Source organism: Prinia subflava, chromosome Z, assembly GCF_021018805.1.
Source record: "Prinia subflava isolate CZ2003 ecotype Zambia chromosome Z, Cam_Psub_1.2, whole genome shotgun sequence".
NCBI lineage: Eukaryota > Metazoa > Chordata > Aves > Passeriformes > Cisticolidae > Prinia > Prinia subflava.
Window position 1 is genome coordinate 81,425,928 of NC_086283.1, and position 25,289 is coordinate 81,451,216.

A 25,289-nucleotide genomic window follows, 5' to 3' on the forward strand; every position below is an offset into this window, starting at 1 on the left:
CATGATTTTCAAGGGTATTTGATAAACATAAAAATGGTTAATCAGCACACAAAACATAAATACCACCTTGTTTTACATTTAAACCATCGTGCTCTACAAGTACCTTATAAAAATAAAACTTAAGAGCTTTAAAAGTTTGTAAATGTGTGTAGCAGGTGGGTGTTTCCTCTCCTGATAGCAACTACAGCAGCACACTGTTCTCATTACTTGCAACCATTTTACCTCTAAAAAGACTTCAGCACAGGTTCTGTTCACGTCAAAGAGCTTGAAGGTTTTTTGAAATACAGAAGCAAAGAATGAATAGGGAAAAGGGAAACGTATTAATTTGTGTCACTAGCCATCCATCTTCATTCCTCATTCATTTGAACATTAAGCTCTTTTTTTAAGGTGATCCAAAGCCAAATCTGATTTAACCCTCCAGAATTGAATGGTTAATTTGCTTTCCCAGAGCACCACACAAAGTGCTTTACCTTTAATCATTCTGACCCCATTCCTTGGGAATTAGGGCACAGTGTCAGGCTGCAGCTGCACTTTTTTAAAACAAGCTCCACAACAAGAGAAAATTTGTGTTGTAAAACAAGCCCATAATTTTAGTTTAATGCAACAGGTAGGGATCTGTGAAGCCGTGGTTGATGCTGCAGCAGATCCCCTTGGCAGATCATAGGATTACTCTACCCTGCATGTAAACAACAGGGCATTAAACGTTCCACTGCTCCTTACAACAAGTGTTCAGCTGTTTTGAAGCTGGACACTGACAATAGCTAACCACTTACAGCTCCAGTATAGCAAAAGTAACTGGAGAGGAGGGAACGGTTTTAATGCTAAATAGCAGCTATTTTACAGCTGGAGCTTGGCACAAGTCTGCTGCTTACAGCAACAAGTAAGAAATAGAGGTTTCCTTTGCCACTGACATACATTGAGGAAGCTACTAAAACAATTAATGTCATTAAAACTGGCTTACAAACAAAGAAATATTGGAGATTTTTTTTGTTTCCCCACGAAGTATTTCAGAGTATTTTATTCCTCTCTCCATACTAATTATAGCCTGGTAACCTCAGCAGAAGACACCCATCCTGCAGCTGATCCCAACAGCTGCAAGGAACAGCTGCACGGAGAAGGGGAAGTCTCCAATACCGGGATATTGAATATTGGAAGTGTCCAATATTCAACCACGTGCCGAGAAAATAACCCACGAGTTGTAGCAGGGTGCCAATTATTTGAAAACTGTGCCTGAAGTCATCCTCCCATCAGGACTTACCAAATGCCCCTCAAGGTTTCTTTTATAATTTTAAAGTTTTATTTAACTTTTAAAATATAAAACCAAAAAAAAAATATTTTATATATATTACACAAAATACACTAAAACTATATTTTAAATAGTACTTAAGTATTTTATATATTGTACATAATATATATTAATATATATTTTTAATTGCACTTGCATATTTTACATGGTATATAAATTACGTGCTATGTGTAAAATATACAAAATACGTAATTTTAAAATATTTTATGACTGTAAAAAATGTAGCAAAACAAACCGCCACGCGTCCGGACTTGCACCGCGTGTCTGAAGGGGGGACACGTCTCATCCTTCGCCGTGCTGTCCCACCACGGCTTTTCCTCGTCTACAGCCCGCTCGGGTCGGTCAGGGAGGTGTCCCCAGAGCCCTCCCTGACCCAGCCGTGCCCGTCACCTCAGGGTTGGGATCCCCTCACTCACCGGCCGCCGCACCACCCGGCGGCGGCCATTAAGCCGCGTCTCCATGGCAACAACGCTTTTCCCGCTTCAAACGCCCGCGCGCTGCCTTGCGCCCAACGCCAGCCAATAAAGAGAGGGGAGAGGGTGGGCGGGTCACGTCCGCGCGGAGAGAGGCCAATCCGAGATCTTCTCTGGTTTGGGGCGGGGCCTGAGGGGAGGCGGGGGGCGGGACGAGAAGGGAGCAGGTACCGCCCCCGGCGCTGCCGGTACGATTGGTTAATGCTAACGTCAATCATGCACGCGTTCCCGCCCAGTGCCGGATCCGGAAGCAGAGGTGAGGGCGGGGGTCCGTGGTGGCCGCGGTCGCGGTGACAAGTGTCCCCGCTCGCAGTGTCCCCATCCCTGGGCACGGGGGCGACCCTCTGCGGGCCAGGAGGAGAGAGCACAGGGCAGCGAGGCCACCTGGCGCCAGGCGCCGGCGGAGGGGCCCAGCTGGGATTTGTCCTTGTCTTTCCAGGCGCGCACGGGAGGTGGTGCTTGCTCCCTAGGCTGGCCCCGGGGCTGTGGGGGCCGCAGCGGGGGTGTTGTCCTTGCGGCTGATCAGGAGCTAATGGAAGTGGTTGAAGTGGTTGACCTGAAGAGCTGAGCGTCATCCAGAGGCGTGGTTGGTGGTGAAGGGCTCCGTGCTGTGGTTTCCCGTGTTGGAAGCTGGAGGTGTCACGCTCTTGGCATCCCAGGAAAATACAGTGTTCTGTAAAGTTATCTACTGAAAGATGCCTCTCTGTCAGAGTGCAAAACTGCCCGAAACTGGAAATCGGCCAGATTTATAACATGGATTACACATTGCTTTCCCTCTTTTTCTCTGTAGGACTGCTCATGCTGGCTGCATAGCTTATTGCTGATAATATTCATCACTTATGAGATATGTTCCTTATTGTTTCCATCAAATCAGTGCTTTATACACGTGCCAAGAAGCTTTTAGTTTTGTATGTCAGCCTTATGTCTAGGCGAGACAGCAGAGAGCCTGTTCTTTGTCATTCATTTTCTCAGCTTTGCCCCTGATATCCTGAGGAGTCAGTGCTCCAGGAAAACTGTCCAGAGTAATTGTATCTATATGCCAGTTCCAGTAATGTTGAGGTATTACCTCTGCGCAGGGCCTTTGGAGTTTTGCAGTGGAAAGGTTTCAGAGTGTTAATCCGTGGCTCTCCTTTTACTTTTTTTCCCTCTTTTCCATTTTTTCCCCTGCCCACAATATGGTTTGTAATCTATCAGCTGCAAAGAAATTACATGTAGGTCATTTTTCATGGTTCTCGATGACATTAAAAAAAAAAAGCTTTTATCTAGGTTCCTGCTTTGGTTTTTAAAAGGTGCTTTTTACAACTCAAAGGTAACTAATAAGATACAATTTAATTCTGTAGTAACTTCGGAGGGGTGGACAACTTTTTTACTGTGCTGAGCTGTGTTTGCTGCCTAAATACAGCTGGTCTGTGTGAGCCCCGTGTTTTGTGCTGTTTCACAGCTCCTGGTGTGGCTGGCAGAGGGGAATGGCTGTGAGAGCTTGTGGCTTGATCATCTACAGGAGGCTGCAACCAGCACCATCCTGTAAGGTCTCTGACAGCATCGAGTACCTCCTGCTTCAGACATCCTACGGGACCCACCACTGGACCCCGCCCAAAGGTGATTTTTGTTCTGATAACACTGCTGGGGGTGGTTGGTGTCAGGTTGCAGAGTGGATTTTGGCCGAGGTTAGTTTAGAGGTATTGCCTGAGAGTAGCTGCTGGCTGTGCTGTTTGTCTGATGGTGCTCTGGAAGCAGCTGAGGGCAGAGTTTTGAAGCTGAAGTCCTCTGCAAGCTGTGCCTATACAAAATATCAAACACGACTGATTTGGGTTGGGGCGGAATGTCACCCAGCTGAGCTCCTCATGTATCTCATGTTTCTGGCAAGATGTGCACACAACTGAAGCGAGATAATGAGTGGATGTTCTACCTTCTTGCCTGGGGTCCGGTCCTTTGCCAGGCACCCCTGTTGCCAGTGTAGGATTGTTTGACCCATGTGTGATCAGAGGGGTCACAGTTTACAGGAAGACAGACTGAAATCTGTAATAGTACGCTTTCGTACACCTTTCTGAGGAGATGCAGGAGATCATTGATGAAGATCACTTGCCTAATGCAGTAGAGATGATAGGGACAGATAGGAGGGTTAACCTGACCAGCCATTCTTGGTCATCAGTGAGGCCTCAGAGCAGAAGACGAGCCTTGTGTCCCAGGACAGAGCAGCACCTTCTCAGTAAAGGCACGAGGCAGAGACAGTGTTTGGTAGTGCATAGTAACAGCCCTGGTACCAGAAAAGTGCGGCATAGAAATGCTTCAGGCTCCCTGTAGATCATCTTGCATGCTGTTTTTTGTCATCTGAGATTTCCTCCCGATAGTTTTTCCTTCTCATTTTGTGAAATGCGGTGCTTTGAAAGCATGGTGCAGCAGTTCCTAAACAAGAACTTGCAAACTGGAGGAAAAAGAATCTTTTAACCGTGTCAGCTAGGCTCTCCTATTAAGGGAAAGAACAAAACTTTCCAAACCTCCCCCTTTGTCTACTCCACCAAGAGCCTAAGGGAGCTGAGTTTACAGCCTAGTGGAAAGCTAAACTTCTGCTGCGACATGATTGATTGTTGTAAGAAAAAACCCTTGAGAAAGGCTCCCTAGGAACACAGTAATTCTGGACGAGTGATTTAAATTGCTTATAGGCATTTTGGTAGGGAGTTAATTGTCTCATAAGCGTACATCTCACACACCCAGAGCCACAGAATAGTTAGGTTGGGAGGGCCTCTTAAAGGTTATCTAGTCCAAGCTCCCACCAGTGGGCAGGAACATCCTCAACTAGAGCAGTCTGCTTGGAGTCCCATCAACCTTGATGTTTGCAGGGATGGGGCACCTGCCACCTCTCTGGGAAACTCGTGCCAGTGTTTCATCACCCTCATAGTAAAAGCAAGTCTTCTTTGTAGTCTGAGTCTGCCCTCTCCTAGACGAAAAGCAGCAGCCCTTCTCCTGTCACTCCAGGTCCTTTTCAAAAGTCTGTCCCCAATTTTCTTACAAACCACCACCCTTTAGGCACTAGAAGGGGCTCTCACATCTCCTCAGAGCCTTCTCTTCTCCAGGCTGAACAACCCCAACTCTCTCATCCTGCCTCCGAAGCAGAGGTGCTCCACTCCCTGATCACATGCATGGCTTCCTCAGAACTCAGTCCCACAGGTCAATGTCCTTCCCTTGCTGAAGACTCCAGAGATGGGTGCGGTATTCCAGGCGGGGTCGCACCAGAGCAGAGTGGGAGAATCACCTCCCTCAACACACTGCTTAAGATTTTAGAGATCAAAAGCCACAATCTGATGGTAGCCTGTAATAGAAGCTTGGTATTCGTTTGGGGGAATTTAATAAAGAGAAGCTATTCCATTTTATAATAACTGTGATAGGAGTGGTCTTCCAAGGTGGCCCTTGGATGTGCAGCGTGGTAACATAACTTGTATGTGATGCTGACATAGATTCCATGGGGCAGGTGCTAGAAGGAGAAGTTGTAATTGTCTCTCACAGCACACACAAAAGGCAGTTTACAGCTATAGCTGTACCTTGTTACTTTAAAAGTTCTCTTAAGCAGCTGCAACTCTTATGGGATTAAACTGGACCTGCTTGGGTCCCTTCACACGAACCTCATCAGCCTTATATCTGCCCCTAGGATTGTTACTTCGCACTAGCTGAGACTGATGGGAAGGGGAGGAAGGGTTCATTTTCCTTCTCAGTCTATTGGAACTGCACTAGTGGAAACAGGTGGGAGAATCTGAAAGCTGTGGTATGTGAGGTGCTGCTTGCAGTCCTTTTTCTGCCCTGCGGGTAGACTGTACTGCACAAACTTGGCAACTTACTGAGCTTTGACCTGAGGTTATCAACAGGTATCAGCATTAGATGCTGATTTCTGCACAGCTGCTGCTTGAAAGAAAAGTGTATTTTACATTTGAGGTGATGTTGTGTTTTAAGAGGTGATACATGGGCAGGGAAGAGAGTGGGACTTGTTGCAAAACCAAAGCAAGTTTCCCACATACTCCATTTGTGGTACTAAAAGTGGGCTTTGGGTACCTGGGATCTGAGGAACAATTCATCTCTGTGATGAAATTGTAGCTATTTGCAGCCAGCTACATAGAAAATAGAGTGACACCAGGGACAAAATAGAGCTTAAACTTTTTTTTTTTTTTCTAAAATGTCCCAGCTCCTGCTATGTTGCTTTTTTGAGGTATTGCTTGGCTTGTTCTATTTATGTTCTGGTCTGGAACTTTCATGAGAAAACCAAATCTGACATTTCTCAACAAAAGTACAAATGGCTGGGAACGTGTTATATTTATCCGTTGTTTGTAGTGGCACCTCTCGTTCTGAGCAACGTAAAATAAATAATGTGTCCTAGGAAAACTACCCACCTGATGAAAGGACTGGCTTTTAGACTTGTTGCTTGTTTCAGAGAGGAGTATGGAAGAGAAAAAATCCCTAGCTGCCTAAATTAAACCCACCTTTTAAATGGTACGTGTCAGTGCCTGGTCCTCTTGTTTCTGGACTGTTGGCACAAGTAAGAGTTGTGCAGAATTGAGCCTTAAGCTTATATGAGAAGACATGGTCGAGAGAGGATTAAGACTCTCAGATGACCTGTCTCCACTCTAACTGGATAAAGGAAAAATGAGGGACTCAGTATATTCTGAGGTAGAACATTATGGTCATCGGTTACTCCAGAAGTGGAGGGAAGGAGTGAGAAGGAAAGGTGCTGAGAGGCCAATGGATGTTTCACCAGGTGAGGGATAAACAATGATCCTAAAAGCCACAAGAAAAAGATAAGACATAAGATGTGGAAAAGCAATCTCTATTCTCCAATTTCCCTTTCATCCTGTGTCAGCTACCATGTACTCTCATCTTTCTCCTGGTGTTTCCTTATGAAAGCAAAATGAGAGTTTCCTTCCCAGAGATTTACTTTTCCACCCTCTCGGCAGGCCACGTGGACCCAGGGGAGGATGACCTGCAGACAGCCTTCCGGGAAACACAGGAGGAGGCTGGTCTGCAGGCCAGCCAGCTCACCCTCGTCGAGGGCTACAAGAAGGAGCTGCACTACCCTGTCCATGGCAAGCCTAAGACTGTTGTGTACTGGCTGGCAGAAATGAAGGACTGCAACACAGAAATTAAGCTGTCCGAGGAGCACCAAGCTTTCCAGTGGCTGAAGCTGGAGGATGCCTGCAAATTTGCAGAATATGAGGACATGCAAGCAATGCTGAAAGAAGTGCATCAGTTTCTCTGCTCCAGAAAATAAGTGTTTTTGTGAAGTATAAGGGGATTATTGAGGAGACGGGTCTGGTTTTTATGTTTTAAACTGGAGAAAGCATTATATGGTTGCAGAAATGTAGATTTCTTTTTTTTTTTTTTAATCTGTAGAAATTCAGTGAGGATACATGGAGCTTTCAAAGAGATTGTGCTTTTGTCTCCTCTAGCTAGCACAAAAAAGCATAGTCTGATTGAACCATAAGCCAGAGATGTCTGAATTGAAGCCCAAAGCTAACAAAAGACTTCCTCTGTCTCCTTTTTTTTTTTCCTGTTTTTTCCCTTTCTTTTGCTTCCTTGAAGTGCTGATCTTTTTGAAAAATCAAACACTTGATACATCTTGACTTGCTGATGTAAAGCTAAAGAGTTGAGAAAATGAGCATATGGGGATTTTTAATAACAAAATGCTTACTGCAGAAGTCACATCTTGAATTTCAGATGAGAAAGCAGTAGTTCTGTTCCCAACTTTTTCAGTGATATGCAGTGGTAACTTGTCAGATCATTTCAGATCCTTTTTGTTTGTATCATGAATTTATGTACATCTCTAATGTACTGTTGTGAGAATATTTTCTATCCAGAGTCGTAGTAAATGGTTGAGGTATGGTATTTAAGTGGTAATTTGAAGTTTTTTTGCCTCTCTTTTAGTTTCTTGATCTTTAATAGACACTTTAGCCACACATTTTCCAGGGGGTTGGCAAAGAGTACTTAATTCACTTTCTGCACAGGATATCCAAACTTTTGTGCAATCTTTTGTCTGTTTCATAATATCAATGCTTCTGTGGCTGAAGCCATTCATCTTCTAGGGCAGCAGACATTAATAATGTTGTGACAGGAGTCTCTTGCTTGTCACTCTGTTATCTTCCAGTGGCGTGATTTAAAATTGTGTATATTTATATTTTCAAAAAAAGGGATGCACTATAAGGCTTTTACATATAAATATGTATGTATATATAAGAATATAAGAAACTTCAGTGCTTCTCCACGTTACAGTCAGGCTTTGTTTTGACTATGAACACTGCTCAGAAGTCTTTCATTCAGGTGGTGGCAGAGAGTGTAACAACCAATGAGAGTGGGAGGGAAGAGTTAAAAGCCTATTCAGCCTCAGTCTTGTTTTTTCATTATTGTTTGAGCTACCATTTAATCAGTGCTGTGTAAACAGTAGTGTTGCTGCCTTCGTGTTTTTGAGCAAGATTAGAATATTAAGCTGGAGTTAGAGAGTCACCAGCAAGTCATCGGTTCTGCCCATTCAGAAGTAATGAACACAGGCACTTGGTGCTTTGGAAAACACATTAGCTCGGCTCCAAGTCAGTATTTCCCTTTTAATGGCACTGCTTACATAGTGTTCCCAAAGGCTGTCAAGGTTTTGGAGGGTGACCAGTGCTGTGCACTCGGTGATGTGCTCCTTGAACAAAATTCCAAGGGGTGTAGCTGTTATAGTGGATCAGGCACTGTGTGTGCATTTTAAGTGATTTATGTACAGAATGTATTCCCACAAATTTTGTGAGTAAAATTATACTTACTCATTTTTTGATCTCAGAGACTTTGGATTTCATTTAAAGTAGAAATGTTGGAAAGTCAGAGTTTAACTCTGATTCTTGCTGCTCACTGGTGAAGAAAGAGTTCTTCCTCTGCCGATGTCTAATAGTATTTTCCCAAGGAGCATCTGGGAAACCCTCCAGTAGATAATTATGGAATAATCTGCCTGGCAAAGATATTAATTTCCAACCTCTATGATATTTACGCCCTAAACCAATAGGGCTTGTATTTTTTTTAAGATGAGTTAAGATTTCGTTATAGTAATATCTCATGACAGTAAACCTTTTACCATTTAAAAAGAAAAATTAAACAACCAAGCAACCAAAACAAACCCCAGAAATTTTAAATTCATTGGAGAGATCTTACTTCTGCTGTACGTTATATAAAACCAAACTCAAGAGAAGAGCAAGCTACGCTGAAACAGCAGAACAGCTTAATTTAGGTCAAGTGAAAGGCATTGCTCAAGTAAGAGACATGAGGATATGGTTTCCCTTGCTCTACTGAACAAATACACTGACACAGCTCATACTTGTAATTTCCTGGTGTTATTGTTTCTTTCTCCACATAATTCTTGACTTATAGCCATGATTACATCATCTCAAAATCAGAGAGAAAGAAAGCATACATTCATAAATATTAGGAAAGCACTAAGACATGGCAAATTTCACTGAGAAAAAGATCAGGATTGAGTGTGACGGTCACAGGTAATTATGCTCAAACAAGAAGTGTAAAGGCTGAAAACAATGTCACGCTCCTGTCTAAAAGAAAAACAACTGGATTACTGCTCTGGTAATTACTACTCTGGAGCAATGCATCTATTCATTGACTATTCCATATGATTATAGGAAATCAGAGACTGAAGCTGGTATAAAGTGGCTCTATATGAAATATCCCCAACAAGCATGACTGACATTACTTGCCAGTCTATATAATAAAAGAAGATGTGTGTTATAATAAGGTTTAATACATTGTAAATGTGGAAACGTTTTGTGAGACATGCTCTCTCAGCAGAGCTCTTGTAGTGATGCACAGAGGACAGTGGAGTGCTACCTTTTAAGTTAGAAAAATGACTTGCTGTTACTTAATTGACAACTTAGTGAGGATAAATATTTTGGCAGACACCTGGAAGAGATTTTATAGAGGGCAGGCCTTATTAATTACATTCTCACACTGACTATGTAACTGATGGCCTTCTGTATCTATTGGCAGCTAGTTTTAACTTGAAAGGAATTTGAGGATCATGAAGACTTCTGTTTTTTACCTTCTTCCTTATTTTCAAAGATTCACTTTTTCATATGCTCAGTAACTCTAATTTTGGTTCAATGGGCAGTTGCAGCTGGCAAAAGTCCCAGCTTCATCTGGGGAAACCTGGGGTTTGTTACTGGTTAAAGCAGCTGTGGAATTGCTAAGAAGCATGTACCTATACAAACCAAACAATCTACTCTGCTTGCTTCAGTCTTGTGCTGTGCAAGGAGATTGTACTCAAGTGTTTAGAAAAAAACCCCAAACAGTGCTTCCTGTCAAAACAGCAAGGGTAAGGAGGAGATCAGGTGGCACTCTTCCTGGTGGGAACAGTGACACGGAATGGAAGAAAAGCTCTGTCATTTTGGAGCTAGTCCACTTGGTAATGGATGTTATCAAAAAGCGGAGTGACAGTCCCATCTTTCCACTCAATGAGGATCTCTCCCCGCCTCAGGCCAGGGGACTGGGATGGTGGAATGTGTGGCTGGGGGCCTCTTCGTAAGGAGCTCGGCTCCCGTAAATCAACTCTGCTGCTGTTTGCTGGAGAGCTCTTCAGGGCAGAGAGGATTTTCTTCTTCCTATGAGGAGAGAGAAGAGAGTAACTGCCCCTGTCTGTCACTTGGTTGATTCTCCACATCAGCAATTGTAATGCCACTTCCTTCAGTGATGGCACAAGATGTGTAGGAGAGGAGGAGCCAACATTAGTGGCTGCGTTTGGGTAGGTCAGTGAGAGGGATAGGTAAACTGGGTGGCAGAGGAGAAACCACAAGGGTGACACATTGGTGACTAGACATATCAGCTGAGAGCCAGCAACATCAGGTGTGGAATGGGAATGGGTGCCAAGACCAAGACTTTTGTTTTGAGATGTTGAAGCTTTTCTTTAAAATACTGTTCATGGCAAAGCCAATGAACTTGACTCTCACTTACTTGTTGTAATGAAGATTGAGTGTCAGTATTATTAATCCTAGTATGAATGCCAGGGGGCTGAGGACCAGCATGGCTGTCTTCCAGTTTGTGCCTGAAAGGGTATCAGAGAAAAAAGCACCATGTGTTTGCTGTACATGTCCCTGTTCTTATGCAATAGCCATGATCACCACCAAAAAATCACCTGTAATATCCCTGAAAAATGCCAGATAACAGGAAAAGTGCTTTGTCTACAAGATCAACATCTTACAGTTGCTTTTACACTGCATAGCATCCTTCCATTGAAAGTTGCCACAAAAAGCTTTTCTTTTTTGCTGCAAGGACAATGATATCTCCTGCTGCTCTACTCTGCATCTTTCTAATACAAAATAAGAAGGGTGGGGGGGGGAAAGCAGTAGTGCTGGTAGCTGTCTGATTCTCCTGGGGAGCTGACACAAATCACTTTCATGTTTTTACAATTTTTTTTATTGCAGGCCTGTGGAAAATTGTTTAATCTTTAAAAAGAGTCTTTCCAACAGGTAATTTTGTGCCCTCATTCCCTATGAAACATCCTTACCAGTACCCGAGGGAAATGTATCTCTCACAATGGGAAGGACAGGAGCGTTGATGAACTTTCATCTGGCCGGTCCCTTTCTCCTCTGGCTGATCGCTGGACCTACCTGCAAGCCTGGCCCCAGTGTTTTTCCCCCGATTTCCATGCTTCTTGGAGTGGCTGTGGGATGGATCTAGTGGAAGAAGCAGAAAGACTCCAATTAGCAGCTTCCAGGTGGGCCAAGAGTCCAGATTCCTCATGAGGCTTCACTGTAGCCACAAATCCCTTTTGTATGGGACCAGAAAGGAAAAGGAAACTTTATTGGCACTCAGTGTTCCCCAGCCACAGATAATTTTTGCTTCTAAAACAGCTGGTGGCTATGTCTCCAGGTTAAGCCTGTATCACTGAACTGCTTGCCAAGGGAAACTCCTCAGCATGTTGGGTGAAAGCACTCAGTAGTTCACATCGAAGTTCTTCAGAAATCGTCAGGTACTTTTCCACCACTGAAAATAGCTGAGTAACCTTGAAATGCTGCCCACACTTTCCTTCCTGCTGTTCTTACTTATGCATTCAGAAAAGTGCTCACCCTCATTTGCCGGGAGCTGTGCCTGTTTGGTCTTTGCCGGAGACACTGTGCTGTTGAATTTGTTAGCCAGAGGGGGATCAGTCAAGCTCACAGAAGACTCTCTGTCCACAGCATCAATCTTTGATAAATCAATGGTTTTAGCTTGGAAAGAAATAAAGGAAAGATCTGTGTGATTATTATTTACTTTTTGTACAAGAACCTGGATACGCTCATTGCCCAGCAAGGAAAGGGAACCCAACCCTGCTGGTTTGGTTCTGTGCCTTGCGGGGCGAGTAGGATGTGGCACAGTAGCAATCACCTCCTCCTGTGCATCAGGGGCTTTCATCTGTCACAGATTTCAAAGGTGAAATGAACCTCTCTAGAATCAACAACCCAAGCAGAGCGTGTTTTCTGGTGGTAGATGTAGATAAAGGATGATGTGTGAGGAAGAGGCAAGTGGAAGAATCACAGCTATTAACAACACTGCAAATATAAAAATGGGATTCAAAGGGTGGTAAGTAGTCCATACCTCTTGCAAGGTTCAATACTTCCCTTTGCTTTCCAGTCCTACTGTGGAGTAGGATGTGTGGGGAAGCAACTGCTGCTAGAGGGGACGCTTTGAGAAGTTTGGTGTCAGCAATTCACCCCTCTTTTGCAATGATGCACATGTTAAGACCAAGAAAACCATGTCTTCAGGGCTCCCTGCTGCCTATCCAATCCCCATCCCATTCTGTGGCATAAGCACCCACACCACAGCAACATGGGTGTAATTTACTGAGCACATAACCTGCTGAGGTAGAAGTCATCTATTGATGATCAGCTGAAAGTTAGACAAGAAATGCCTAAACAAATATATAGGACTTTGATGTTGTTGCTGAGTAGTCACAGGTTCCCTCCAGTGGACTGAACCATGGGATTTATAGGAAAATTATGAGTTTGCATGAAATACACCTAGTGGCACAGCCTGATTCAAAAGCTGCTCTATGTTTACCCTCACAGCTTTATTTGGGGATCCTGGCTCCAAGGCAGCCCTGGGCTGCCAGGAACACTGCCTTGGGGAATGAAAATGCTTTTTTCACATGCCTTTTTCCCATATCTTAAATGTTCCACGTATTTCCTAACCTATATTTAACTAGCCTATTATGGTATCTAATTTGTATGGTCCATATTTAACTTCATGTTAAACAAACACCAACACTTGTAACTATTGTGATAATTACATGTTGACCTTCTAGTTAGCTAATTAAAAAGCTTGAGGGGAAAAAAGTCATCCTCCCTACACGACAGCCAAAGCAGCTGATGTATCTCTTTTTATTTCAAATTAGATACAGCCTCTCTGTGTCAAAAGGTTATAATTCATCTGCTTATGCCAACCAGATACACCACATTTTCTCTTTACTCGTTTCTGCAGAGCTCAAAATCTCATTGACTCCAGCAACCTTAAGGTAAGGTTTCCTCCTGTCAGGGAAATAATTTTCCCTGAGGAATTTTGAGAACTCCTTGACCTACAGCGTAGACAACCACATAAAAACCATTACAAACACCAGCTCTTTTTGGGTCTCTGGAAGAAAGGAGAGGAGGGGAGGAGGAGAGGAGGATTTGAGTGTGATTTTCAGGTCTCAGTTCAGCACACAAGTTTACAAGAAAAGTACTGAAAACTACCTTTATTTGCAGAAAGGACTTAAATGAAAGCAGGAAACAGATTGGACCATGAATTATCAGTGGTCAGCAGTGGGCTTCACTTGGCATGTGATAAATTATCGCAGCCACATCTCAGTAAAATGACCATGCCTGGTGTCTGGTAGCCTTGTATCCAGCTCCTAAAATTGTGACCAGAACAAGGGTTTTGCCTTTTCTGTGTCTAGTCTTGACAAAGGCCAGTGAAGACTTGTGAAAGCAGGGTTTGGATTCTCTTCAGCAAAGGCCAAGGCCATAAATAGTTAATATAAACCCAATTTTTAATAATTTTTGATGTAATCTTCTGGGATTTCTTCATGCAAAGGGAGGGCAACACTTAAGCTACCTCCCACTACTTGCTGTGTTCACCAGTCATTTTATGGCTACATTGGGCACCAGGAGCAGGGTTCACTTCTGAGGGTAATGAGAACATGGAATGAAGGTTAGAACTAGGTTTCATTAGTGAAAGGTGCACTGTTGAGGTCTCACAGAAGAGAACTTTAATTTCAGAAACTGAAGCAATAATTTCTGGTACAGCTGCTTCTCAATAATTCATATAAGTTTAAAAGAGGTTTTCAGCTGCCTCCAGTTGTTGTCTTACCAAAAAGACATCCCAAAGTACCAAAAGCTCTTTCATAGTCTAAGGTGCCCAACTTTGTGAGACTTCCTTGGGTGTTTTGTGCTTTGGAGACTCAAGCAATTTTCACTATTCTTAGTGGGCACCAATTCAGAAATATTTCACCAAAATATTTGCCTGTCCTCAGAAATGGAGCTAAGTTTTGGAGACCTCATCATGTGAGGGGGTTTTGCATGCTTCTGGAAAGCACTGAAGAGCCACTACTGGAAACCAGTGGTACCAGGTAGTGGGGCTGAGCTGGAGTAATTTGGTGTTTCTCCAGGTGGTGCCCAAGTGAAAATGAGTTGGAATGATAGGTGCAAGCCTTGTGTTAGGTGGCTTGGATGATGAGAAAGTTAGATGTTATCCCACACTAAATCTACCTCATCTTACTTTCATAGGTCCACACACGTGTGTCTAGAGCTTGTTGTGTTGGTTTGCTGGGCCTCTCAGCTGCTGTCCGGGCTGCAGCACAGATGGTTTCATCTGCCAGCGTCTTCCACCTGCTGAACTTGTCCTTCTCCCTTGAGACAAAGACCTTGTGGCCTTCCTCCTTGGTGCCGAGGTGGAAGCCCAAGCTCTGCAGAGTCAAATGTCCCTTCTTGCTGCAGGACCATGCCTGGCGTTCCCAGTCTCCACAGGGCTCCAGCTTGACCAGAGCGTACTCGCGCATCCTGTGGGCTGACAGGCACCACCTGGTGTGCAGGCTGACGATGGTGTCCGTGTCGGGGTCCCAGCCCCACCGCTGCTGCTGGGACTGCTCCTTGCAGCTGGCCAGTCTGATGCTGTTGGTCTCGTGAGAGGCATGGATGCACTTTTCCAGCCGGGTGTTCCTTATGAGGAAGCCTTGTCCCTCTGCTACTGCGGTACAATCAGAGCACGGTTTAGTACTGTGCACATCTGAGGCAAATACCTCTCTTTGTAAATACCCTGGGGGAGGTAAGATGTAACCCACCAGTCCTTTCCTGGATAGGCATGCCTGGATAAACTGTTCCCACAGCTTCCTAATTTCCTGGAATGACATTTCTTTGAAGAAAAAGAGCGTGCAAATAGCCATGAGCAATGCTAGAGGAAAACAGTAGTTATGTAACTAATGAAGAAAGACATTGTTCCAACTACAATGACTATATAAAATATCTACCTATATATATTTATTTAATTCAGGACTTAAACTGTTTTAACTAGGTAGCCATCCTTCCCTACCTCCAAAATAATTAGGTGGTTTGAGGTATATTTGCCCCTATGCAGGTCAAATCTTTCTTATAAAAGGGCAGCTGAAACTCCCTTCATGCTGTTCATCTGGGGCCAACTTGGCTACCTTGGGCTACACTTTCTATTAAGTGGCTTCTGCAGACATTAAAGCAGTGCAGGCATAAAACCATATCCCACCAGAAGTGTGTAAGTACTTGGCTGAGGCAGCTCATGTAAGTATTGTAATTATCTTTGATTTTGCACACCTGACGGTGGTCTTTGCACTTTAGAAACAAAGGTACCACTTAAAAATCCTTTTGTAAGAGGGAGACATTGCAGCTGTCCCACGACAAATACAAAATACAAAGCAATTTCTGTAATCCCTTGTTGCTTTTAAGAACAACTGGTCCCAACAGCTCAGATGATTTAGGATGGATATCATCACATTAACTGAAGGATTGCCGCTATTTTCAGTATAACTTCATCAGATGTGGCCCGTGAGTATCTTGAGCAAAGTGTTAAGTGCTAAACCATCCATCACTATTGCAGGTGTACTTCCTGCTGTGTATTTTATACCTAAGATAGATGGATAGAAATAGAAGTTTCAAATTGCTGAACATTCTGAGAAATCTTTTAAAAACAACACATGGCAACTCCCAGCTTTTGCAACGATGTTTTTTCTCTCTTTTCCCCAGGAAGCAGAGTTATAAAAGCCCCATCAGTATATCATACTGAGCATAAAGAGTAGGAGGACACTGAAAAGTGATGTTAGGCAAGAACACTGATCTTTTAATCTAAACTATTTCTGCAGAGTTTCCCCTCACAAATAAATTTTAAAAAAACAACCCAAAACAAGACCGAGCCAATACAAGTATTTGGCTCAGTACCTGAAAAGATTAGTGACAGTATAAACAGAAGCTGGTTAACAATAACAAAAATATAAACAATAGCTTAAAGGAGCTCTCATGTTTTTCTCTCAGGAAATTCTAGGGTTCTGCTAGATTAATAATGCCTTGGGGCTGTTAAATCAGAAACAGCTCAGGACTTTCTGCTCAGCCTGAATGCCTGAGGAGAGGAGCCAGAAACCACAGTTCTTCTGCACCAGCTCTGAGACTGTCTGATCAATGTGTCTGCACTGGGATATTGATTTCCATGGACCTGTGATAGCCACCAATCCAGACAATTTCTGCTGAGCCAATGTGCCTAAATGAAAATTAAATTTTTGAGCTATCTGTGGACAACTTGTGAGTCCTGTTCTCTTTAGCCCTTACTGAGGGCTGGGTGGAGGCAAGATATTTAATGCACTTTGGACTTGAGTTTCTGCCAGCCTCTAAAGGCAAGAGAAATGTCTCATATGTAATTTCCCATAAACTTTAGAAAATTTAAATGGATTAATACGATCCCCCCAGCCCCACCCTCACCATTTTTCCCTAGGATGTGGAATTCAGGTGTCGTGGTTGCTGGGGGAGGTGAATTTTTCCAGAGAGACGTGGGCAGGCCAATCATTAATCAGCTTTTCTGCTGGCACCTGGATTGGTCACTCAGAGGTTTGGACACGCCTCTGAGGACACAAAGAGTTAAAGCAGGACTCCAGGGGGGTTCGGCCTCTTTTGGGTTCTGGTTTCAGCAGTGGAAACATCTCCTCTCCCCTGCTCAGCTCTGGGCTGAGCGGGGGAGGGGAGCCACGTGGCCGGGCTCAGGACAACCACGCGGTGGAACTAAAGTAAGCTGGGGCCCAGGGGGGAGAAGAGAGTGGACAGGACTGGAACTGAGCTGCCCCAGCCAGGATGGAGGGGTGGAAAACTGTGGAAGTGCCTTCTGTGTGTGCTCACCCCCCTCCCCCCCCAGACTCCGGGAGAAGGTGCCGAGCCAGTGGGGGTTGCCGAGCCTGGGAGTGCCTGAGCCTGCACCCTGCCGAGAGATAGAAACTGTTAAACCCTTGTGTGGCAGAAAGAAACTTTTCTTAGACATTGATTCTCATGACTGGTAGTTTCGGAGGAGAGAGGGAAGCGGCCTGGGACCGAGATGACAAAAGGAGATGAAAAAAAAAACCCGGGTGGGCAGAGATTGAAGAGGAGTGGCTTTTGAGCTGGATTTTTCTTACATAATGTCAGCCATGGACTGAACTTAAGTCTCTTTTGAACATAAACTGCATTTTTAGGTAGATACATCTGCCCCTGCTTTTGCTACAGTGACTGGCACTTGAAGAGTGGAGCGAGCAGAGAAGAGAGGGGGAGGGTGAGGTGGTGCCCTCTGCCCTCAGGGGAGACCTGCTCCTGGAACCCCGGCCCCTGGGTAAAAAGGGGAGAGCTCGGCATGCAAGTATCCTTAAAAGAGCCCTGTATGCAGCTTTCAGCCTTTGGACAGCGGTGAGAGCGCTGGACATAGGAAAAAGAGAGTGTCACCCTAGCAGACTGCTCCGGGCGGTGCCACGGGTGACATGGGAACACATAAGGGGTGCACCCGTGTTTTCTGAAGAACAGTCTGTGGTGCGAGAGAGACTCCTCTCTCCCTTGCTGAATTGAAGATTAGGGTTTTTTGAGTGGTGATTGTTTGATGTAAAACCCAAAGGTTTGGTCTGTGAAGAGTAATGTGTGGGGGGTGGAAACTGGGAGAAGAAATGTTCTGAGAAATTTTTATTTCCGTCTCTGTGTGTGTTTAAGAGTTTTTCTATCTCTGTTCTTATGTAATGTAATAAAGTTTTGGTGGTTTTTTTTGTTTTCAAGATTTAAGCCTGCTCTGCTCTGTTCCTGATCACATCCCACAGTAGTTGTTAGAGAAAAAACATATATTCATGGGTGCATTAACATCTGGCCAGTGTTAACCCATGACATCAGGATTCTCACCTCTTTGCTTCAGCTTAACTGTGAGAAACCCATTTCCAAAGTAATAATTTGAGACATGCATTACAGTTTCACAGAGGAATATGACAACTGCGCTTGATCAGACAGAACATATGCTGAGCCTAAGATCCTGTCTGCAGCCCTGGGCCATTAACATTCGCTAATAGAGGAAGAGGGTAAGAATCACACAAGTAAAGAGCTCACTCAAGACAACAAGATACCAGTGCCGCCTTCCAAAAATCACAGAATCAAGGATTTGTTGATGTTGGAAGCAACCACTGGAGATCATACAGTCCAATCCCTTAGCCAACAGGGGATCACCTGGAGCAGGTGACACAGGAACACATCGACGTGGGGTTTGAATGTCTCCAGAGAGGGAGATTCCACAACCTCTCACGGCAGCCATTCCAGTGCTCTGTATCAACTAACTCAGAGAGTATCACTGGGTATTCATGGGTAAAATGGTTTTGCCCATTATGTTATATTTTTAACTCTGAAGTTCAAAGAAAAGTATATTTTTCTTGCTCCGTCAGTATCAGGAGCTCCTTCTGCAGCTTCACAGTCAACTTAAGTTTTGATTATTCATAATTACTTTGTGGTATCAGCAAGCTCAGTTACTTCATTAGTCATCTCTTTTGATCTTTCTGAGTGCCTTCTGATACCATTGGTGGTGTGATCATTGTCAACTTATTCCACCTCTTTGTTCCAGCCTGTGGGCTAGGTCTCTCTCCTACTCCATGAGAATGGAGTCTCTTAAGGGCTTCGGTGGAAGATTCTTATCAAAAGTCTTGTACAAACACTGGCACAAGACCTTGATCAGCTCAGCACATTTATGTTCTTACTGATACCGTCATGGATGTCAGACATTCCCATTACAAAAGCTGCACTGACTTTTTTTTTCTGGTGTTTATCTGTCTGTAAATACTGTTCTTTGCTTCCACTGACTTGCCTGATGCTGAAATGGAGCCTAGGGACCTGTGTCTCCCTAGGCTGTGCAAGAATCCCTCTTAAGAGAGGCATTATTGCTGTAATGCAGCCCTTTGGTGTCCAGGGCTGGATTCAAATTCTTAAACAAGAATTAAATACACTCCCCAGAAATTTTTTAAATGTCATCTTTAATTTTCTGTAACTCCTGTAACTCAAAACATTTGGGATTGTCCTTTGCCACAGATTATTTATACTAGGTTTTTCTTCCTCCTAAACCTTCCTCTGCTATCAATTCTGTTTGATAACACCCTTCAAACTGCAGAGAGTGACTGCCACGATCACCCTGACCATGTCTGAAGTGAGCACTAGAGCCATTGGACTACTAATCTAGTCTGGACTAGCAATCCATTCATCCTTTCTACAGTGCCCTACTTTTGGTTGCTGTTCTTGTATTTGTGCCAGTTATTTATTGACCTCCTAACTCCCACCAAGTTCCTGCTTCAGATAATGTTGGAGAATTTCTGCTAGCAGTTTTTGTATTTTCGCTCTAGGCATCTCATCCAAGTGTTTTTCTCATATGTTTTATTACAGGTTTTATTATTGAGCATGCCACAATCTTTGCTGTGTTTTCTTTTCCTTTCTTGGCAATGACTCTCCATTTGAAAGTTTTGGGTATTTTCATTACACTTGGACAAGTGCTGCTGTTTGACCCAGCAGGAGATAAGTGTTTTGCTCTCTGTAGAGTCCCTTATGTTTTATGTTCCCCTCTAAACAATCACCATGTTTGTTACCTGCATAGTAGCAGCAAACATTGCACATGCCGCACACAGTTATAGTGGGTAGACCCACAACTAAACCTGGAGGATGTTCACTTTGAGATACACATTAGGCACCAAGAATCTTGGGAAACAAAATGACATTTCAAGTCCTGTTGCCCAGTGGTCCGACAAATAAGGCCATGAGACGTAACTTTTGAAGAATGTTAACCTGGAGCAACCAGAGCATCCAGTGTACTCCCTGAGGGTAAGGACTCAGCATCTCTGGAAAATGCCAGCCTTACCCACAGAGCCCAAGTACATGCCTGCTTTGGGCTGCTCATACTTGACCACTTTGGCATCTTCGTATTTTTAGGAACAAAATAAACAATTTCAGCAAGGCTCTTGATGCCAGCTCATTTGTCCTACGATACTGACACTCTGTCTGGTTACAACTTAGAAAAGCAAGCAAATACAGGCCCTGCTTCTCTGCAGCATGGCCACCCTTGGGACATGCTGTTCCATGTAGGCTTAGGGGCAAAATCCATGCAACTTTCCTAGTTAAGGTAATGGCACTAAGCAAGCCTTGGTTACCAGTAATCCCAGTGTTACTGGGAAAGTTTCTGCTGTTTCTAAGCATTGCCTGTGATGTCTTGATCAAAGACATTTGCAAATTGTTTGGGGTGCCTTGGCCTGTATTTTTTCCCAACCAGTGCTGCTTTCTTAAGAATACCTTGGTTTTGATTGATCAACAGGGCTTTCTATCTTTCCACATAGATCCACAAGGTCCACTTTTGACCAAGGAGCTCATTGAAGGGCTCCAAGGGAACAGAGCAGCCATAGGAAAAGACGGAAGGTTTTGACATGGGAAAAAAAATCTATAAATTATGGGAAGCAGGGGAGGTTGGTGAAGTCACAACAAAGCTGATGCAAGTGGGGAAAACCAGTCCCTTGGGTGGGGATATGATGGGTGTCTACAAAATCCTGAGAGGTCTGGAGAGGATGGAGAGGGGCTGAGTGGTCAAGGACTGATCCTGGATGGGACAAGGGGTGCCAAGGGAAGGGTCACAGTGTGCAGGAAGTGGTTCTGCACCAAGGCATTGTGTGTAGCTGCAAGAACCTGCACAAACCAAGGGAGAAGGTCTGGTAGCTACTGAAGAGCTAAATGTATCACAGCCAGGAAATCACCCAAATGAAAAAGAGTTGGAGGCTAGAAAAGTAAATAGGAAAGTAGAAGTATAGTACAGACTTGGCCTTTCTGCATCTTCAGTGCACAATGCTTAGGGCTGCCTTTTGAGGTCAGGGTGTCAGGGGCAGGGAGCAGCCAGCACTACCATGGGCTTGAGGAGGTGGAGAGTGGCTCCCAAAATATGGGATCAGGCCAAGATGCCAAGCACAGCCACCACAGCCTCACACTCAGTGCATGGGGGTCCAGAGTCAGTGTTAAATGCAGTTTTATTTCAGCAGTTTTCTTTCTGTGTGTGTAGGCACAGATCCTGCTGGTGCCTGACTTCCCACTGTCCATTGCACCTCATGGGGTCACCATTAGGTTTGGCTTTTCAAAAACACTTTTCAAAGAATCACAGAATGCGCTGGTTGGAAAAGATCTTTGACATCATCAAGTCCAGCCTGTGACCTAATATCACCTTATCAACTAAACCATGGCACTGAGTGCCACATCCAATCTTTTTATAAACATGTCCAGGCATGGTGACTCCACCACCTTCCTGGGCAGCCCATTCCATTGCCCAATCACTCTTTAAGTGAAAAACTTTTTTTGACACCTAATCGTCATCTCCTCTCTGCTTGCAGGTACTTTCCAAAGAAACAATTGTCAGAACCAGAGTAGGAAATTCCAGAATTTCCAGTTCTCAGCAGGAAACCAACCCCTCAGAGTTCTGTTGAGAGCAAGCATCTCTGTCCTGCCAGCAGCCTTAAAACTCAGCAGCCCCAGGCAGGAGAGGATGGGGAAAAGCTGATGCAGGGGGAGATCAGTCAGGCATTACCAGGCATCGGGAAGATGAATTCCTTTCTCCAAAACAGTCATAGTTTTATTGTTTTATTACTGGTCTGGCTGAAATGGACTGGCTGATCATGTTTACACCAAAAGCATGACACTAGAAAGGAAAAGAAATGTCCTGTGATCCTCCATACTTTACTAATAAAACACAACCATGAGGATTCTGTTGTATGGCAGCAGTAAAAAAACCCTTTGTTCTAACACCAGACAAGATCCTACCTTAGAGGCAGAGGAAGAGCAACACCCTGAAGGCTGTTCTGTTCTCTGCATGTCATCATGTTGTCATCTCCAGGTCCTAACCAAATCTCCTCTAACTTTTAAAGATGCATGTGCATCATCACCCCTTACCACTACAGGGACATATCCTCAGCTTGGGGCTTTACAAAGTGAGAGGTCCAGTTCACTTTAATTGGCAAGTTCTGATATGTAGAAAACAGCAGTAGATGGAGCAGAAGTCAAACCTGTTGGAGCACAAACCTCTCCTTTTACCCAGCTGCAGAGCAAATGGAGGAGTAGCTTCTCAAAGCATCCTGGAGAACACTCATTTGTGCAGCAAAGAATGGAAAGTAAGGGGTCAGAGGTGCCAGTCTGAGGTTTATCTTTAAGGAATAAACATCCCGGCTGGGCAGCCCAAATAGTTGTAGTCCTCTGGTCAATGGATTTTGAACAGCTCTGAGCATGTAACCTGTAAAACTGCAGGGCCGTTCTCCTTGCAGCTTCAGGGACTGAATGGCCCTTGAAGAATTTCAGGGATTTATTTCAACGAGTTGCTTTCAACCGGACATCTCAGTCATAGCAGCAAAATAAAAAGGCTTAGGAACTGTTAGCTCAGGAACTGTTCCCATTTTTAAAGAAAATAGATTCCTCCTGATGCCCACAATGGGATTGGTGCGACTGCGGGTAGCACCACTCCTGGGAAACTGTTCCTGGGTAGAACTACACCCAGATCTCTGGGATGATGTTCAGCAAGGACTTCTGCTTTTTGCATCTATCCATGCATGTCAAAACCAGGGCTGCTTGGATTCAAAATACTCCTGTGCATGGGCAGGATACAGGATTGGAGCAACCTCAGAAAGCATCTGAATGTTAACATGAGCCGCTACCAAGTTTGTTCCATGATGGAGAGCAGTGCAGATTCTGCTACTTCCCAGCACATCGTGCTCCCAGCCGACCATCACAGGAGCAGGACTAATACTTCTGCATTTCCCACTACCCTCTCCCATGCTGCTAGCATGCTCTGAGCTCACTCACTTCTGCTGGGAAGGAGCAGCTGGGACCAGGAGGAGCATTAATGCTTAAGAGGTCAGTTAGTGCCTGCCTCCCTCCCTGGGCAAGTTTATTTATCCACTACTCTTAGCAGCTCAAAAGCACTTTATAAAAGCCCGCCGGCATGTTGCCATGGTGTCCCTGGCCCAACCATCCTAGCACCCTGCCAGCCTATCCCTCGCTCCTTTGTACCCCTGTGTTTAATCCCATTTTGAATTCTGCCGTGAAATGTGCCTGTCGGCACTTTACAGCTAGTGGGTTCTTGAGCTTTGCAGCCCAAGCAACACTTCAGGAGGAAAGCAGGTAAAAACCCAGGAGGCAGTTCTCTTCCCACTTTACAGCTACCCCCAAAGGAGGAGAAACTTACCTTCAAGCCAAGGAAGGAGGCAAATGCAGCCCAGACTCAGCCTGAAAAGCTCCATGTTCTGCCAGCACACCAGGGGGGAAGGAGCCCCCAAAGCCTCTCTCCCACGAGGAGTGCCAGGCAGCTCACTTTTATCCCTTTCTCTGTCATTCACAGCAGAACAGCCCTGCTGGGAAAAGAAAAACTCTCTTGTCTCAGCAGTGGAGGCTTGGTAGCTGGCTTATCAGCAAAGGATCAGCTTGGAGACACAGTCTCGCTAAGCGGTTGTCCCTTAGGAGAAATCACACGACGAGCCAGGATGGTGGGGACGCCGGACCGGGATGCTGGCGGCCGCCGGGCTTGGCTGCGTGGCAGCAGTGATTGCTCCCAGCGGTGACAGCCGCATGCTAAGCAGGCTGGCCCGCTGCCTTTGCCAGGGCTGGGAGCCGAGGGGATGCGGGGCTGGCCCGGCAAGAAAAAACAAAGTTCAGCACGAGTGCTCGGAGGGGCGTGGGATGTGTCTGCTGAAACCCTGCACTTGGCCATGCTGTCACAGGGTCGTTTTCTCTTTAGAGAGAACTATTCCTGCCAAGAGGACTTTAGGCAGCTATTTATTTTTAGCTATAGCTCATGGCAGAGATAAAACATCACAAACCAGCTGTGGTTGTCCTAGAGCCAGAGAGTGATGGAAGGGGACATTGAGCTGCTGGATGGGGGAGCAGGTTTCTGCTGTGGGTTTACCCTGATCATCATCCTGAGGGTTGCTCAGGTTTAGTTTGGCTTTTCATGGATCACTTTGGGCTCTGCACAGGGGGGAAACCTCACATCTCTCAGGAGAAACAGAAGGAAGGAAGGAAAACAGAAAAGAAGGAAGGAAAAACAGAAAAGGCTGACAGGTGAACAGCAGCGGGGCAAGTGAGAGTTACAATTTTGCTAGCAAGATGTTCCCATCCAGCCACATCCTCTCAGGTCTTGTCTGCCTCATATGCTTCTTGAGGTCATTCTCACTTTAATAAACTTTTAAGCTTTTTGCACACAAGCACTTTAAAAATGGTGGCTTCACTTTCACTTTTGGGGTCCAGTCCCGAATGGCACCAATGTCACATCTCCCAGCTCTGCCCATGAGACCAGGAGTCAGCTGGAGGGCTGGGATTTGCTTCCTTTAGAGGCCAAGCTGTCAAATAAAAACAGTGCATTACTGGGATCTGTGCAAGGGCATGGTTTCAGGTCACAATGCTGCAGCTCCCTCTTTCCCCAGCCCTGGGATGATGGCTCCCAGCTTTCTCACTATCAGAGGGGTAACCTGGCTTCAAACAAGATGTGGATATCATAAAGGATATTCCACAACCAAACAAAGGGGAAGGCTGGGCTAATTTCTTGCCCTGGTGAGGTTGGTCTTGTCTGACTGTAGTACTGTGCTTAAGAAAAATACCAGCTGGTTTCTTTGTGATTACTGTGGGTTTTTTCCCCATGGGAACAGATCAATTGTGATAAATTACAGGCATTTTTAATATATTTTAAAAAATGCAGACGTTAAATTCTCTGCTACTTGACTTGGACTGAAAATGCAAAGTCTTCACTGCATCTCCTTGGCACCAGACTGGGGAGAGCCCACACCAGAAACCAATGCTGTATTTAAGCCCCGGTGAAAAGTGGTCAGTCTAAAAGCAACCTGTCAGCTCAGACCAAAAAGAATCAGTTAAATATTAGCCACTGAGATTTTTAGGGTTTCAGGACACCGCTTTGGCCTTATTTCCTTATGTGTGCAAGAAAGTACTTGCATATAAAATTGCTCTGTAGCCTGAGAGCCC

The 25,289-nt window shown here is 44.7% G+C and overlaps 3 protein-coding genes across 10 annotated transcripts in view; 1 reads left to right on the forward strand and 2 right to left on the reverse strand.

Annotated features, from left to right (window-relative positions):
* Window positions 1-1,801, reverse strand: part of KIF24 (kinesin family member 24) — a 30,786-nt gene extending 28,985 nt beyond the window's left edge. For 2 of the 4 annotated variants that reach the window (XM_063421472.1, XM_063421471.1), the window contains exon 1: window positions 1,723-1,801. The gene's annotated coding sequence lies outside the window, so the exon portion shown is untranslated. Of the gene's footprint in view, window positions 1-1,541; window positions 1,703-1,722 lie in introns of those variants that run through there. The other 2 variants (XM_063421473.1, XM_063421470.1) reach the window with 1 other exon arrangement.
* A 137-nt stretch (window positions 1,802-1,938) lies between these two features.
* Window positions 1,939-7,647, forward strand: NUDT2 (nudix hydrolase 2). 4 transcript variants are annotated; one of them, XM_063422696.1, is made up of 3 exons: window positions 1,939-2,035; window positions 3,221-3,378; window positions 6,720-7,647. In XM_063422696.1, the coding sequence occupies exons 2-3, from the start codon at window positions 3,246-3,248 to the stop codon at window positions 7,031-7,033; spliced, it is 447 nt and encodes a 148-aa protein (XP_063278766.1). In that variant the 5' UTR covers window positions 1,939-2,035; window positions 3,221-3,245; the 3' UTR covers window positions 7,034-7,647. The 4 variants fall into 4 exon arrangements, with proteins under 4 accessions (XP_063278766.1, XP_063278765.1, XP_063278768.1 ...); XM_063422695.1 differs by having other exon boundaries at window positions 2,018-2,035; window positions 2,219-3,378; XM_063422698.1 differs by lacking the exon at window positions 1,939-2,035 and adding an exon at window positions 2,042-2,415.
* A 144-nt stretch (window positions 7,648-7,791) lies between these two features.
* Window positions 7,792-23,939, reverse strand: LOC134564078 (uncharacterized). Of its 2 annotated transcripts, none has more exons than XM_063422694.1 (6): window positions 23,503-23,939; window positions 14,527-14,991; window positions 11,862-12,002; window positions 11,403-11,468; window positions 10,747-10,837; window positions 7,792-10,397 (listed from the first exon to the last, which is right to left on the reverse strand). In XM_063422694.1, exons 1-6 carry the CDS (start codon window positions 23,555-23,557, stop codon window positions 10,190-10,192), a joined length of 1,026 nt encoding a protein of 341 aa, XP_063278764.1. In that variant the 5' UTR covers window positions 23,558-23,939; the 3' UTR covers window positions 7,792-10,189. The 2 variants fall into 2 exon arrangements, with proteins under 2 accessions (XP_063278764.1, XP_063278763.1); XM_063422693.1 differs by having other exon boundaries at window positions 14,527-14,994.
* Between the last annotated feature and the right edge of the window lie 1,350 nt (window positions 23,940-25,289).

Bases quoted from the DNA above. Each gene is read 5' to 3' on its own strand.
- LOC134564078 (XM_063422693.1), bottom strand. From the start codon at position 23,557: ATGGAGCTTTTCAGGCTGAGTCTGGGCTGCATTTGCCTCCTTCCTTGG. The intron at 14,995-23,502 runs GTAAGTTTCTCC...ATTGTACCGCAG, and splicing joins CCTCCTTCCTTGGCTTGAAG to TAGCAGAGGGACAAGGCTTC. The intron at 10,838-11,402 runs GTAGGTCCAGCG...ATACCCTTTCAG, and splicing joins CACTGGGGCCAGGCTTGCAG to GCACAAACTGGAAGACAGCC.
- NUDT2 (XM_063422696.1), top strand. From the start codon at position 3,246: ATGGCTGTGAGAGCTTGTGGCTTGATCATCTACAGGAGGCTGCAACCA. The intron at 3,379-6,719 runs GTGATTTTTGTT...CCCTCTCGGCAG, and splicing joins CCACTGGACCCCGCCCAAAG to GCCACGTGGACCCAGGGGAG.